Source organism: Ailuropoda melanoleuca, chromosome 2 (genome assembly GCF_002007445.2).
Source record: "Ailuropoda melanoleuca isolate Jingjing chromosome 2, ASM200744v2, whole genome shotgun sequence".
NCBI lineage: Eukaryota > Metazoa > Chordata > Mammalia > Carnivora > Ursidae > Ailuropoda > Ailuropoda melanoleuca.
Genome location: NC_048219.1, coordinates 92,528,232 through 92,543,948, shown reverse-complemented (window position 1 = coordinate 92,543,948; position 15,717 = coordinate 92,528,232). Strand labels below are relative to the sequence as shown.

General features: G+C 48.0%; 1 protein-coding gene across 4 annotated transcripts in view; it reads right to left on the bottom strand.

Moving 5' to 3' along the window:
• LIMS2 (LIM zinc finger domain containing 2) overlaps nt 1-15,717 on the bottom strand; it is a 70,164-nt gene that overhangs the window by 27,404 nt on the left and 27,043 nt on the right. For 2 of the 4 annotated variants that reach the window (XM_034654346.1, XM_034654344.1), the window contains one exon: nt 15,299-15,523. Coding sequence is in view for 2 of the 4 variants with exons in the window: in XM_034654343.1 (XP_034510234.1) it covers nt 9,187-9,197 (11 nt within the window). In the remaining 2 variants the exon portion in view is untranslated. Of the gene's footprint in view, nt 1-9,186; nt 9,340-15,298; nt 15,524-15,717 lie in introns of those variants that run through there. The other 2 variants (XM_034654343.1, XM_011235377.3) reach the window with 1 other exon arrangement.

The following is a 15,717-nucleotide window of genomic DNA, read 5'->3' as shown; positions in this document are numbered from 1 at the left end:
AAAAAAAACAGCAATCAATAGAAACTGTCCCTGAGGAAGCCCAAACATTAGACTTACTAGAGAGACTTTAAATCAGCTATTTTAATTATGTTCAAAGAACTAAAGGAAACCCTGTCTAAAAAAACTAAAAGAAAGTATGAGAATGATTTCTCACCAAACGGAGAATATTGATAAAGAGATAGAAATTATAAAATGGGACCAAATAGAAATTCTGCAGTTGAAAAGAAATACTAAAAAGAGTCCTTCAGGATGAAACTAAAAAACTCTAGACAATAATTTGAATCCACATGAAGAAATAAAAAGCAGCAAAGTATACTTAACCTTGACATAGTAAAGGTAACTATATAGATAAAAATAAAAGACAATATAAATGTACTTTCTGTTTATAAACCTATTTTTCCTATCTGATTTAAAAACAACAGCATAATGAAATAATTTAATACAAAAGAAGGCAATAATAGTGTAGGAATTGAGAAACAAAAAACACACAAGATATACATTTTAAAAATAGTAAATGGTAAATGTAAAATAATTACATTAAATGTAAATGGATTAAACTCTCCAGTTAAAAGTCAGAAATTAGCAAATGGAATTTTTTTAAAAAAAACATGATCTACCTATATGATTTCTATAAGAGATTCACTTTAGACAAAAACACAAATAGTTGGAAAGTAAAAGTATGGATAAGATATACCATGCCAACAGCAACTAAAAAAGAACTGGAGTGGCTATCTATACTAACATCAGACTAAATAGACTTTAAGACAAAAATTGTCACAAGAGCAAAAAAGGAACTTTTATAGTGATAAAAGCATCAATCCATCAGAAATAAATAACAAGTATAAACATATGCACCTAACAATAGACTCAAAATACTTGGATCAAAAATTGGTAGAATGAGAGGAAAACAGATAATTTAGCAATAATAGTTGGAGACTCCAATACTCCACTTACTTTTTTTTTTAAAGATTTTTATTTATTTATTTGAGAAAGAGAGAGTATAAGGAGGGGGGTGGCGCCCAGAGGGGCAAAGGGAGAGGGAGAAGCAGATTCCCTGCTAAGCAAGGAGCCCAGTGTGGGGCTCGATCCCAGGACACTGACATCACAGGAGACTGAGATCATGACCTGAGCCAAAGACAAATGATTGACTGAGCCACTCAGGCGCCCCAAAACTCAACTTTCTTAATGGATAGACTAAATTACACAAAAGCTAAGCAAGGATAGAGAAGACATAAACAACACTGCAAACTCACTACACCTAAAAGACGTCTATCTATAGGACAGTCCACCCATCAACAGCAGAACATATGTTCTCAAGTGTACATGGAACATTCTCCAGGGCAGACCATAACCCGGGCCATAAAAAGAGCCTCAGGAAACTCAAAAGGACTGAGACCATAGAAAGCATATTTTCAGATCACAATGGAATAAAATCACAAATCAATAATAGAAGGAAATTTAGGAAATTTACAAATATGTGGAAATGAAGCAAGACACTCCTAAAGAACTGCTGAGTCAAAGAAGAAAAGGGAATTTGGAAAAGACCTTGAGATGAATGAAATGAAAATACAACACACCAAAATTTATGAGATGTAGCTCAAGCAGTGCTCGAGGGAAATTTATAGTTGTAAATAGCTGTACAGTTTTAACTATAGTTTATAGTTGTATAATAGGGGTGCCAGGCTGGCTCAGTCAGTAGAGCATGTGACTTGTGATCTTGGGGTCATGAGTTCAAGCCCCACGTTGGGGCTTAAAAAGCCCCTACTTAAAAAAAATAGTTGTATAATAACTAGTTGTATAGTATAAAATAGTTTTATAGTTATATATTAAAAAACATCTCAAATCAATAACTTAACTTTCCACCTTAAGAAACTAGAAACAGAAGAGTAAACTAACTCAAAGCAAGCATAGGGGAGGAAATAATAAAGATTAGAGTAGAAATAAGTGAAGCAGAGATTAGGGAAAAAATAGAGAAAAGCAACAAAATCAAAAGAGATTCTTTGATAAGATCAGCAAAACTAACAAACATTTAGCTAGACTGACAAAAAAAAAAAGAAAGAAAAGAGAGAGAGAGAACACACAAATGACTAAAATCAGGAATGAAAGAAGGGACTGAAGTTACAGAAACTTAAAGGACTTATGGGAATGCTGTGAACAAGTATAGACAAACTAAATTACAGCAAATCAAATAACCTAGCTGAAATGGACAAATATCTAGAAAGATACAAACTACCAAAACTGAATCAACAAGAAATTGAAGATCCAAATAGGTCAACAACAAGAGACTGGATTCATAAACAAAATCTTCCAGGGCACCTGGCTAGCAATATCGATGGAGCATGCAAATCTTGATCTTGGGGTTGTGAGGTTAAGCCCCATGTTGGGTGCAGAGATTACTTTAAAAAAAAAATCTTAAAAAAAATCTTCCTACAAAGATGAGCCCAGGACCAAATGGTTTTATTGGTGAATTTTACCAAATGTTTAAGTAGCATTAACACGAATCCTTCACAAACTCTCAAAAAATGTACCAGGAGGGAACACTTCCCAACTCACTCAGTGAGGTTAGCATTACCCTGAATCAGAAAAACACAACACAAGAAAATTGCAGATGAATATCGCTTATGAATATAGATGCAAATGTCCTCAACAAAACTAAATCTGGCAGCCTATAAAAAGTACTACATACCATGACCAAATGAGATTTATCCCAGAATATAAAGTTGGTTTAACATCCAAAATCATTGTAATTCATCATACAAACACTGAGAATGCACTTGACAGAAGTCCAACACAATTTCATGATTAAAAAAACAAACACAAAAACAACTCTCAAGAAACTAGGAATAGAAGGGTACTTCCTCAGTCAGATAAAAACCCAGAACTAACATCATACTTCATGATAAAAGACTGAGAGATTCCCCTCTAAGGTCAGGAACAAGACAAGGATGTCCAGTTTTGCCATTTCTTTTCAACTTAGCAGTGGAGGTTCTAGCAAGGACAATTGGCAATAAAAGGAAATAAAATGTATCCAGATTGGAAAAGAAGAAGTGAAATTATCTCTATTTGCATACCACATACTCATATATATACAGAACACCCTAAACCCCAAGAAAAAACCATTACAGCTAGTAAATGAGTTCAGCAAGTTTGCAGGATAAAAAAATCAATATACAGAACTCAATAGAAATAAGCAATATGAATATGAAATTAATAAAACAATTCCATTTACATTAGCACCATAAATAATACAATATCTAGGAATAGATTTAACCCACAAAGGGTAAGACTTATACATTGAAAACTATACAACAATGTTGAAAGAAACTAAAGACCTAAATAAATGGAAAGACATCCCATATTCATGGATTGGAAAACTTGATATTGTTAAGATGACAATACCTTTCCCCCACAAAATTGACCTATAGATACAACACAAACCCTATCAAAATTCCAACTGCCTTTTTTACAGAAATGGACGTTGACCCTAAAATTTATATGGAAGTGCAAAAGACCCAGAATAATCAAAATAACTTGAAAAAGAACAAAGTCAGAGGACCCACATTTTACAATCTCAAAATTTACTAGAGTTACAGTAATAATAATCAAACAGTCTGGTACTCGCACAAGGACAGACACATATATCAATGGAATAGGATTGAGAGTCCAGAAGTAATCCCATATATTCATGATCAACTGATTTTCAATGAGACTGTCAAGACAATTCAATGAGGAAAAACAGTTTTGTCCACAAATGATGTTAGGACGACTGGATAGCCATATGCAATGGTTTTAAACCCCTACCTCAGGCCACATATAAAAATTGATTCACAATGGGTTGAAATCCAAAATATAAGAGTTAAAAATATAAACTCTTAGAAGAAAACTATAGGTATAAATCTCCGTGACCTTGGATTAGGTAACTCTTCCCTAGATGTGACACCAAAAACTCAAGCAATCAAAGAATAAATAGATAAATTGAATTTCATCGAAATTTGAAACTTCTGTGCATTAAAGGGCACTATCAAGAAAGTTAGAAGACAATCCACAGAATAGAAGAAAATATTTTTCAAATCATATATGTGATAAGTGTCTTGTACCAGAATATATAAAAAAAAACCCTTAAAATCCAACAATAAAAAGACAACCCAATTTAAAAATGGGCCCCAAATCTGAATAAACATTTCTCCAAAGAAGATATACCAGTGATCAATAAACACATGAAAAGATGCCCAATATGACAGGTTGTTAGGGAAATGAAAATCAAAACCACAACATGGGGCGCCTGGGCGGCTCAGTCAGTTAAGCGTCTGCCTTTAGCTCAGGTCGTGATCCCAGGGTCCTGGGATGGAGCTCTGAGTCCAGCTCCCTGCTCAGCAGGGGGCCTGCTTCTCCCTCTCCTCCCCACTCGTGCTCTCCCTCACTATCTCTGTCATTATCTCTATCTCTCTCTCTCAAGTAAATAGATAAAATCTAAAACACACACACACACACACACACACACACACACGACATGATACCACTTCACACTCACTGAAACAAACAATAAGTGTTAGTGAGGGTGTGGAGAAAATTAGAACCCTCCTACATTCCCTGGTGGGAATGTAAGGTATGCAGTTACTCAGAAAACAGCTTGGCAATTCCTCAAAAGTTTCACATAGAATTACCACATTATCCAGCCATTCCGTTCCGAAGTATATGCTCAAGAGACGACAATATATAAAGAAATGTTCATAGCAGCATTATTCATAAAAGCCAAAAAGTGGAAACAATTCAAATGTCCACCACAAACGAACACAGAGACAAAATGGGGTATAGCCATCCAATTATTTGCACCCCCCCAAAAGAGGAATGAAGTACGGATTCATACTACAACAGAAATGCACCTTGAAAAATTATCCTAAATGAAAGAAACCGGGCCAAAAAAAAGCCACATAATATGTAGTTCCATTTATAGGAAATATCCAGAACAAGCAAATCTATAGAGACAGCAGATTAATGGCTGCCAGGAGCTAGGGATTGACTGCAAATGGGTATGGGGTGTCTTCTGGGGGTGATGAAAATGTTCTATAATCACTGGTGATGTTTGCACAACTGGTGAATGTATTAAAAATCCACTGAGTTGTACACCCTGAAATAGTGAATTTTATGGTATGGAATTCTATCACAAACATTTAAAAAGCACATGGTGTAGTGAAGAATACAACCACATAGCTTACTAGAGGCAGGGACAGAGGCCAGGGCCACCAGCAAGTTGGGAGGGAGGGCTGCCACCCCCTTGTGGCTGAGCGGAGAGTGCCATCCCAGGCAGCCAGCAACACCACCGCAAACAGCCTCTCCACTGAGCCAGCTTCCCCCACCCACACCTCCCGCCTTGACTCACCGGGAGGCTAGGGCCTTCCGTACGCCTCCGATGAATGACATTTCCCAACCTTCTTACCCCACATGAAATCTGGTTTTGAATGATTTTATTTTCTTCATTTAAAACTCCAGCATCGGTGTGGACACATCTTTGGTTTTACATACATACATACATTCAGTCATGTCGTCTTAGTGACACATTGTCCTCTTGTGTGAGTGTCTCGTTAGTATATTCACCTTATTAGGTCATCTTGAGCAAATTTTCATCATCAGAAATGTAAACGATTTGATAAACAGAACAAGGAGAGCTAAGGTGCCTCCCTCTGTCTGCCCTACCTGGAAACGGAGGCCTAAGGAACCCTGCAGTATGAACCCGCACGTGACAGATGGAGCAGAGGGAAGGCGTGTACCTTGAGAGGCAGGACAGCCTCTGCGCGTGGAAAGCCCGCTCCTCTCCACAGGAGGGGCCGGGCCCACTCGCACCAGGTCCCAGGTGCTGACTGCTAAATGCTCAGGAATTGTATGAACCAGTTCGCATCATGTTGGTAGTGCAACATGAGCTCAGGTGGGGTATTTTCAGCCCGGGATTGGACAGAGTACAAATCAGACCCTCCACCCCCACGGCACTGCACTCCCAGGATCAAAGTCAACACTGGAAGCAGAGGGGAAGGGAGGAGTTGAGGGGTCCCAGGCGGTACTGGGCCTGGCCTGGGGCTCGGGGGCCAGCTGTGTGGCACTCGTCATCGACTTCACACAGCTCCACGGGCTGTGCCCAGCGCCCCGGCTGCCACCCGAGCTACACCGTGGCTCTTGTGCCAAGGGTGCCACTGGGCATGCTCCTGAGGAAGGTGGGGAGCGGCTGAGAGCACTGCAGAGGGTGGGGGTGCTGGTGGATGTGGGGACAGGGATCTAGCAGCCCCACCCTACATGGTACCCAGTGCGGGCCCTGCTTGGGATCTGGCACATGGGAGCCCCAGCGCACCACGGATCACGTGGTGGGTGGGCCTCCACTCTACAAGCCCCTGAGCTCACCCACTGGGGGCGCCATGTCCCACACTGCACTGGGAAGAGTGGCTCCGACAGGCTGGATCCCCAAGTAGGGGTGTGACCTGCCTGGGTCCTAACATCCTCCCTGTAGATCAGTGGTGATGTCAAAGGTCCCTTCAGCTGGGACAAAGATTTGGGTGTTTTTAAGATCCAGTCTTTGGCTGCATGCCGGCGCTGAGCTTCCATCCCACAGCGTGGCCCCTCCCTAACCACACCCATGATCAAGACCTCACTTACCCTTCTGCCCCCGCTCAGTCCTCTCCCAGGCTTCAGACCCGCTTATCCAACGGCCTCCCAGTGCTTCCTCTTGGACTTGTCACAGCTCTTGAAATCCCTCATGGCCCAAACTACACCTGCTGCCATAACTGAGCATCCTCCTGGATTCCACCCTCTTGGTCAGGTCCTCCAATTCCACCTCCCAGAGCCCCTGGGTACGGCTCCTCTTCCCCATCCCCAAGGCTGCTGAGGAGCCCCCTTGTTGTGGGCCTCCTACCCCATCTCTAGCTCAGCGGCACCCAGAGGTGTGTTTCCAAAGTGCACCGCCGTATACATCACTCTAGGCCCCTCCCCGCTCTCCACTGCCTCCCTCTGGCCTTGCCCACTCTGGTCCTGTGAGAGCTGGCACTTCACGCAGTTGGCAGGGAGAACCCCCGGGGTGTGTGAGGTGTACGATGAGAGGGTTGTTTCCAGAGGTCAGCCTGGGTCTAGGCAGCGCTGGTGGATGTGCGGAGAATCAGGATCCGGGTGTGAGAACTATCCTGGCATCTCAGGGGGGCAGTGGACATGCAGAGGTCAAGGTGGCATGCAAGAGTGAAAATAAAACTGCACAGCTTCTGGGACAGGAAAATCCTCGCGCACCCCAATGGTTGGGTCGGATGTCCATTCCTCAGCTGGCCTGGCCCCATGCCTGTGGTGGAGGGGGAGGCGAGCCAGGCCTGGCCTGGACACTGCATGTGGAAGGCAGACTTCAAGGGAGGGTGTCAATCTATGCTCTCAGATGGCTCCCAGCTGCGAAAACCAAATGAGCAGGAGAAGACACCACGAGAAAAGAAGCAAGCCACCAAAATATTCCCAAGGGCATCTCTGAGGAGTGGAACCGTAGGTGTTTTCTTTCTTTCTTTTTCTGTTTCTGTTATCTTTTCTGTTTCTGGGTTTTTTTTCTAACTCTCTGAGATGAGCAATGTTACTTTCACAAGGAAAAACTCTACCCAGTGTTATCCAGGGTGCTCTGGTCCCCGTTTCATGTGATGACCGGCATTTCTCTGGACCCCTGAGGCAGGGCAGGCTGGCCCCTGCTCCCACCATCTGCCTGCCTTCCCAGCTTCTCTGGCTGGGCTACTGGAAGGCCCAAGGGACTCAGGGACGACAGGACCCCTGCCAAGGGAACAGAGGTATCTCATCTCTGCCCTGCCTCACCCCCCGCAGGCTGTCAGGATGGAGGGTGCCACCGAAGCTGGCAGCATGTGGCTCTGCCTTATTAGGGTGTCTGCTGTGCCTGAGTCCCCACATCGCACACATCCCACCGCACCTCACACTGCTCTGCGCTGCTCCTGGCGCTGTCCCTGTTTCGCTCTCTCCCTTCTCTTTCTCAGAGGCTCACAGGTGGGCAACCAGGCAGCTGGCCGGGGAGCCCTGCAGGCAACAGGGAAGCTGCCAAGCACACGAAAAGGGTGAGCACCAGAAGGCTTATCGTGTCCGCAGACTCAGGCCACAATGGAAGTGGGCAGCCAAGTGCATCTAAGTACAGGGCTCACTGGGTCACAGGATACGTGCCATTTTGGGTGTCCTAGCTGCCCTCCTACTCCAGGCCAGTGTGGTCCTGCCCTCCTGGTGACCACTCTGTACATCGTCCAGGTTTGGGGCCACCACCCTGCCCTCTGTAGCTGCTCCCCATTCCTGGGCATTGACTCTCCGAGCCCTTTTCCCTAAAAAAAAAACCACGGGGTTTTCTCAGTCCACAAGCCACAAGTCAAAGAGCATCCTCCTGCCAGGACTTGGCTGGAAGGGGGCCGCTGGGCCTCAGAGACCATCCCCTCCCACCTAGTCATGAGTCACGCACTTGTACCCAGCCATGTTCCGGAAAGGACCGCAGAGGCCGATACTCGCCAGACACTAGTGCACATGTGACCAGCTTCCTGAGTCACTCAGTCTCTGTGGCCTCAGTTACCTCATCTGTGAAATGGCAACAGGGCCTGAGAGCCCAGACTGGGTCAGGCCTGAGGGAATGCCCTGCCCCCACTCCACCCCAAGCAGCCTGTGCTTGGGCAGAGTTCTAGCCAGGCCTCCACATAGACCCTTTACCATTTTTAAATTTTTACCATTCCTTACAGAGGAATGAAACAGAGGAGGAAACAGAGGCTCCGAAGGTGACATCTCTGCGGGATCACACAGCTGGGGGTCAGGGAAGCTGATCAAAGCCAATGGTCAGGTTTTAAAACCTTGCTCAGTTGGTCGTGACCTTGGGCAAGTTCCCGGCCCTTCTGAGCCCTGGTTCTACGTTAGTGAGGGGTTAACTGTGTCCATCTTGGAGGGGTAGGTGGTGGGGTGGGCAGGAGCTTGACCTGCCGTGGCGGACACCAGCGGGAGACAGGGGCACCCCGGTCCTGACAGGCGCGGCTACCCTGGCAGCCAGCCGAGGTCGAGGGGCCAGGCGGGAGGCGCGGCAGGTGGATCGGCCGGCTTCCCCGGAGCAGAGGGCAGGGGTCGGGGCGGGGGTCCCGTCCCGCAGTCCCGCCCAGACTGGTGCCCTCCCGGCCTTTGGCGTGGGTGGGGGGCTGTTACCTTCCCGTCATGGTGGCCGCGCGCGCTGAGCCCAGGGTCGCCTCAGGACCCCCTCTGCCGCCTCAGCAGCCAGAAGAGCACCAGCCAGCAGGTCCCGGGCGCGGAGCAGGGAGACGCCCAAAAAAGGCCAAGAGCGGCTCCGCCCGCCGCCCAGCCCAGCCCAANGGCTTGCGGCGGGCGCGGGTCACGTCCTCCCCGCCCGGGCTTCGCTCGCCACCTCCCCGGATTCCGGGCATAGTTTTCCTTTTAAAGGGAGTGAAGTTATAATAACCGCGAACGAGCCCCCCAGTCCCGCCGGGACGCTCTGCCTGGCGCTCCCCCTCCGCTGTCCCGGGCTGCCCTGGAACGTCAACACGGGCGGGGGACGGGAGATTGGAGGACGCAGAGGGACGATGCTGAGACCACCTCCCCGCTGGCTCCAAGCCCTGAGTTCCCACTTCGGCCCGGGCCAGAGAGGGGGTCACTTCACGCTTTCATTCCTCAAACAGACTCTCTGGGCACCGACTCGTTACCCCAGCCCGCGGGGTCCCGCTCCCAAGGAGGCCGAGGTCGAAGGCGACCCTTCAAGTCGTGAGTCGGACGGCATATGGAATGCCCCATCAGCGCCCTCCCGGGCAAATAACCGTTTCCTCCAAGTGTGCGAGTAACCCTCACCTAGCAAAAGGTACTTTACAATGAAAACACCCAACGCCCAAGTTAGGGAGGAGAACCAAAGTACTCTTCTCTACAATGAAGCACTACTGACAAGTTAGAGAAGAGCTGTCTCCAGGGACCCTGTGATACAAAACCATTTAGGAGGTCTACTCTGGAAAATCACTACACACACCCTCACTCCCTCTACCCACAGGCAGGTATTTCTAGCTGGGCTGTGGAGCATAGCTTATGACTGGAAGAAGCCCAAATATCACACTGTGAGGCCAGGACTGAGCAGCCTTATATGTTAACCCTACTGAACGTCAAGTTACTCCTAGCTTGGCAACAGATAAAGACCATCTAGAAATGACGGCGCCAAGTAGCAACCCACAAAGAAACAGTGGAATTCAGGATGAGGAGTTGATGGTGACGTGCGCGCTACATCTGCAGAAGTGAGCTGGGAGAAGGCGTCTGTCCCTAAGTAGCTGGCATCTTGAAACGTGTGCAGTGTGCGCTTGCTAGTTCTTTGGCAGCTGAGTCTTAGCCGATACTGTTTAACTGTAACTCGATGGCTGATTAAGCTTACAGTAGAGATGATGTCTTGGTTCATCTGGCTCTTCGAGGAGAAATGCTTTTCACGACTGCTGATGCAGATGGAACAGGTGTACTAGAGGCTGGACACCAGAAATGCACTGCCCAGCCGGTGGGTTCACTGAATACTGGGGCTCTTTAGGAACCAAAAAAGATGAAAAGGAGAAAGGAGAACACCAAAGGGACCTGTTCCCTGCCTCAAGGGACAGCCTGAAAGCCTTCTTTAGTATGGTTGCTGAGCACAGGAGGAAGTGCCCGTGGCCAAAGCAGAGCCCCCTGCTGCTTACGCGACCACTCAGCCTGCCTCCTCCTTGGGCCAGCTCAGTGGCGTCTGTGGCATGGCTCAGCTCTGCTGCAGTTTGCAGGATCCGAGGAGCCCTGGGCCAGCCTCATACAGTGCAGCCAGAGTCAGACTGGCAGGAAAGCTGCAGCTGCCCCACAATGGTCATTCACACGTTCACTCCCTCAGACCCATTCATTCAAAAGCAATTATGCTGTTCGGGCACTGGGAGCAGAGCAGTGAACCACAGGACATGGGGTGAGGGATGAACAGTAAACAAAACATAGACATGACTTTAGGCAGGGACAGTGCTACAAACAAAAAGACAAGTGGGAGGCTGATTGGAGGGGCAAGGAAGGCTTCTGAGAAGTGTCATCTGAGCTAAAACCGGAATGAGGAAAAGAGCCAGCAGGGGGAATAGCAAGGGCAGTGGCCCTGAGGTGGGAATGGGCTTGGGGAGCTCAAGGGTCAGAAAGAAGGCGGTGTGTCTGGAGAACAAGGAGGCAGGGGGCATGGGAAATAAGGGAGAGGGGTTAGGGGGCCAGAGCATGAGGGCCACACTAGCGTTTGGATTCCACCCTTAGAAAGGTGGGAGATTCTAAGCAAGAATAGACACAACACCCTCTGGGGCTCAGGGGGCTGCGAGAACCCCCATTCACAGGGTGTTTCCCTAGTCGCCCCACACCCCCCTCTCACTCCCCCTCTCCAGCTGACAACCACACCTGAGCCAGCCCAGTGCCAGGGGTGCTAAGGCAGGGGTGAGGGTTCATGGAGGCCAAGGGAGGGGCTAGGCTTCCCTTGACCAGACCAGCCTAATTAGTAGCATGAAGGCTACCTCAAGTGACCTCCTCCTGTGTCTAGGGCCAAACCCCCTCCCCCATGTGACAGTGGGGACCAAGAAGACCTTGCAGCCCTGAGGAAGCCCAGGCCCCAGCAGGAGCCAGAGTGCCTTCCCAGCATGCAGGACCAGTGTCATGCCTGTTTAATGATGGTCCATATGACACAAGGGCACCCCAACAGTTCTGCCCAAAGGGTTTCTCCCCTCAGATCAGGTTTAGGCATCTCTCTCTCAGAGCACTGGGGATGGCCCAACTGGGTCATTGTTAAGCGGTAGTGCATAACTGGAATTAACCAATTCCTTCAAATCCCAACTTAATTCCAGAAGCGGTCTGTGAGAATCCCCAAGAAGGGCAGGGAAGCACCTGGACTGCCCAGAGGAGAAGCTGGACTGCTCTAGTGCGAGCCTGGCCAAAAATGAATAGTGGGCAACACACCCACCTCTATATACCCCCAGATAGCAGAGCGTTTGCTGCTTTAACAACTAAATGTTTCTATTTTAAAACGTGAGGGGCTCCTGGGTGGCACAGCGGTTAAGCGTCTGCCTTCGGCTCAGGGCGTGATCCCAGAGTTATGGGATCGAGCCCCACATCAGGCTCCTCTGCTATGAGCCTGCTTCTTCTTCTCCCACTCCCCCTGCTTGTGTTCCCTCTCTCGCTGGCTGTCTCTATCTCTGTCGAATAAATAAATAAAATCTTTAAAAATAAATAAATAAAATGTGAGCATGCCCTCAGAAGCGAGATCTACTCTTCTATACATCATCTGACCAGCCCAAAATGACCTTACTTCTTCCTGGCCCAAGCAGAGCTCAGTGAACGAAGTTTGGTTACGATTATGGTGGAATCATAATCCACTAATTTTTTTAATGTTTGCAGAACAAATAACAAGAGACTCAGAGGTTTTCTTAGTCTGTGGAGAGCACAGAACCCTTCTTGAGAGTCTGGTTTACTCAGGGTTAGAACAGGGCCACGGAGCTCACAACTGCTTTGCAGAGACTGGCTGGCCTTGGGCTTTGAAAAGGAAAATGCCATTTCTCTCTTACCTTACCTTTGGGACAGGCCTGATGCAACTCACGGGTCTGGACCAAGAGCGGCCTAGAACAACCCCAAAGAGCATTCAGGAATGCCACATTCTTGCACCTTAAGGCATCACAGCGTGGGTCATCCAACAAGAAATCACCCGTGCACTGTGACCACAGAGTTCATTCCGGGCAGGGTCGCTGGCCTCCCTCAGCTCCTAAGCACACCTCTCTTCCACATGCTGGGGTTTATTTTGCTTCCTCTTTCCCATTAGAACAGCCAGCCCACCAGTCTTCCCACCGGAGCATCTCCAACCTCTGTCTAGAATTAAGACCAGCTGTGCCCCCCACCACGTTCCCCAACCCCAAACTGTCCAGACTGGACCTCACCTGCGGAGGACCTAGCATCCAGCCAGGGTGAGCTGGCTTCCACCATCCGCTTGCCACCTAAGGGTGTGTGAGGCTAAATCGGGAGGCAGACCACCCTGGGGCTGTTGCCTTACCCCAACATTAGCAACAGTAGCATGACCACTTAGGAGACATAAAGGGAATGGCAGGGAGAACCAGGTACCGGGCCCCACGCACATCTTGAGAGCAGAAAGCACCACTCCGACGCCTCTCAGTGTCTCTCCCTCAGGGGCTGAGTCGCTACTCCACCGCCTTCTGCTGCTTCCTTCCCTGAGCGCTGCCAGCACCTTCTCTGAGGGAAATAGCAGCTGCCAGGCCTGCTTGGCACGGCCACTTGGAGAAGGACCGGGCAGCAGCTGGGAGTCACCAGCTGCCACGAGTCCCCAGTTATCCCAGCCTCACCTCTCCCTGGGCAGGAGTTTCGGCAGGAGCTGGAGGGAGGGCCGGAGGCACCTTGGGGTCAGGAGAGGGTGGAGGAAGCCAGGAAGGAAAGGCCGGCCTCCCTGGGGAGGTGCCTGTGAGGGCGGGCCACTGAAAGCCCAGTCCCCTGCAGGACAGGGAGNGCACCCTTTGGCGGCCGCTAAAATGAGCATTTACTAAACTCCTGAGCTCATGAGCCCCCGGGGAAGCCTGAGGTTTACCGCATGTACCCAGGCCAAAACCAAGCCCTACAAGGGCACAAAGAAAACCCGCAACCACTTTAAGTGACCCAAGAACAGTTACTAAGACACCTTCTTGCTAGTTATTATTTTCCCTGAGAAGAGAGAAATCTCAGGATTATTGATCTGATTTTCAGTTAATTATTTTCTAATCTTTTGCCATAAAAATCGCATTGTATTGGGAAATGCCCAAAAATAGAAAATTGGGATGCCTGTGTGGCTCAGTGGGTTAAGTGTCTGCCTTCAGCTCAGGTCATGATGTCAGGGTCCTGGGATGGAGTCTCACATTGGGCTTCTTGTTCAGTAGGGAGCCTGCTTCTCCCTCTGCCTGCTGCTCCCCCTGCTTGTGCTCTCTCACTCTCTCCCTCTTTCTCGCTCTGTCAAATAAATAAATAAAATCCTGAAAGAAAGAAAGAAAGAAAGAAAGAAAGAAAGAAAGAAAGAAAGAAAGAAAAAGAAAGAAAGAAGCAAATTGCCTTGAGTTTCACCACCAAAGATGGGTGCCAACGATACTTCAATTCCAGTCGTATCTGTGCACAATTATTGTGTACACAATTGTGATCCTTTTGTGTTTGCGATTTCGCACTGTTTCTTCATGGTCGCTGCCTGGCTATACGGCTCTGGGGCACCATGCACACTGCGCATAAACACTATCCCTAGTCCCCTCCAACCTGTGCTACTTGGGGGGAGTGCAGCAGCAGTGTGTACATACAACTTTCGAGGATAACTCGTTTTGTTTTTCTTTTTTCTTTTGTTTGTTTTAAAGATTTTATTTATTCATTTCAAAAAGAGAGAGACAGAGCACAAGCATGGGGAGCGGCAGGCAGAGAGAGAAGCAAACTCCCCACTGAGCAGGGAACTTGATACAGGGCTCCATCCCAGGACCCCAAAATCATGACCTGAGCCAAGGGCAGACCCTTAACCAACTGAGCCACCCACGTGTTCCTTGTTTTGTTTTTCAATAAATTTTATACCCCTTGAGGTTGAAACTGTTTACTTTACATAACACGGCACCCAAGGGAAGGCTGGCTAGATATACAGCAAGCACTCGACAATTTGTTGGAAGCAGTGATGTTATGCTGGATTGCCATGTTGTTTAAAATAACCTGCTTCCATGTTATAAATACGCTACACACCAGAATGTAAACTCTCCAAGACAGACTCTTGCCTTGGTCACTGCTCTGTCTGCTGGACCAAGAACAGGGCTCTACTCAGAGAAGTTGCTCAGTAAATATTTGTTAAGTGAATGTCATTTTAAACATTCTTGTAAGTTTCACACGCCTGAATGTACAGTGCGTATCACTCCCGTCGCTCAAGCATCTCAGATAACATTTTACTCAACGCAGCTAGTTCTGCACTGAATTTGTATAAATAAAAAAGTTTATTTACACCTAAGGAACCATGATATGAAGAAATCTTGATGGAAATAATTCTTTTAAAAACAGAATCTGGGAGCACCTGGGTGGCTCAGCCGGTTAAGCGGCTGGCTTCCTTCGGCCCAAGTCATGATCCTGGGGTCCCGGGATCGAGCCCCACATCGGGCTCCCTCTCAGCAGGGAGCCTGCTTCTCCCTCTTCCTCTGCCCCCCTTCTTGTGCTCTCTCTCTCTCTCTCAAATAAATAAATCTTTAAACAACAACAACAACAACAGAACCTGTTTGAAAAGGCAACTAGTGCTCAAACTCACCTTACATATTCCAGACTTTTGTACGCTAGTCCGAGGCTTGCCCCAGGAGAGACAGGTCTGGGGACCCCTGAGGCACGGTGACTTGGACCAGCATGGACGTTGTTCCATTAAATGTGCATGTGCAAAGAGAGACTCGGGGCCTCTGACAAGTGCCACCCAGATAAGTCGCAGGTCCACTGGCACATCTATCAGTTAGACTCCGGTCCATTAGTGTGAATTCCAAGCCTGTGGGCAGAGCAGAGATCAACCACACATCTTTTCCCCAGGGACACCCCACGTTGGCAACATGAACACACTTGGAGTCCAAGGATTCTGCCAATCAGGAAACAGGTGGAGACACGTGGGAGAACAGGGGCCGCCAACTAACATTACCCTGTGAAACTTAGACATGAAACAGGTTGAAAACCCACAGTTAAAGG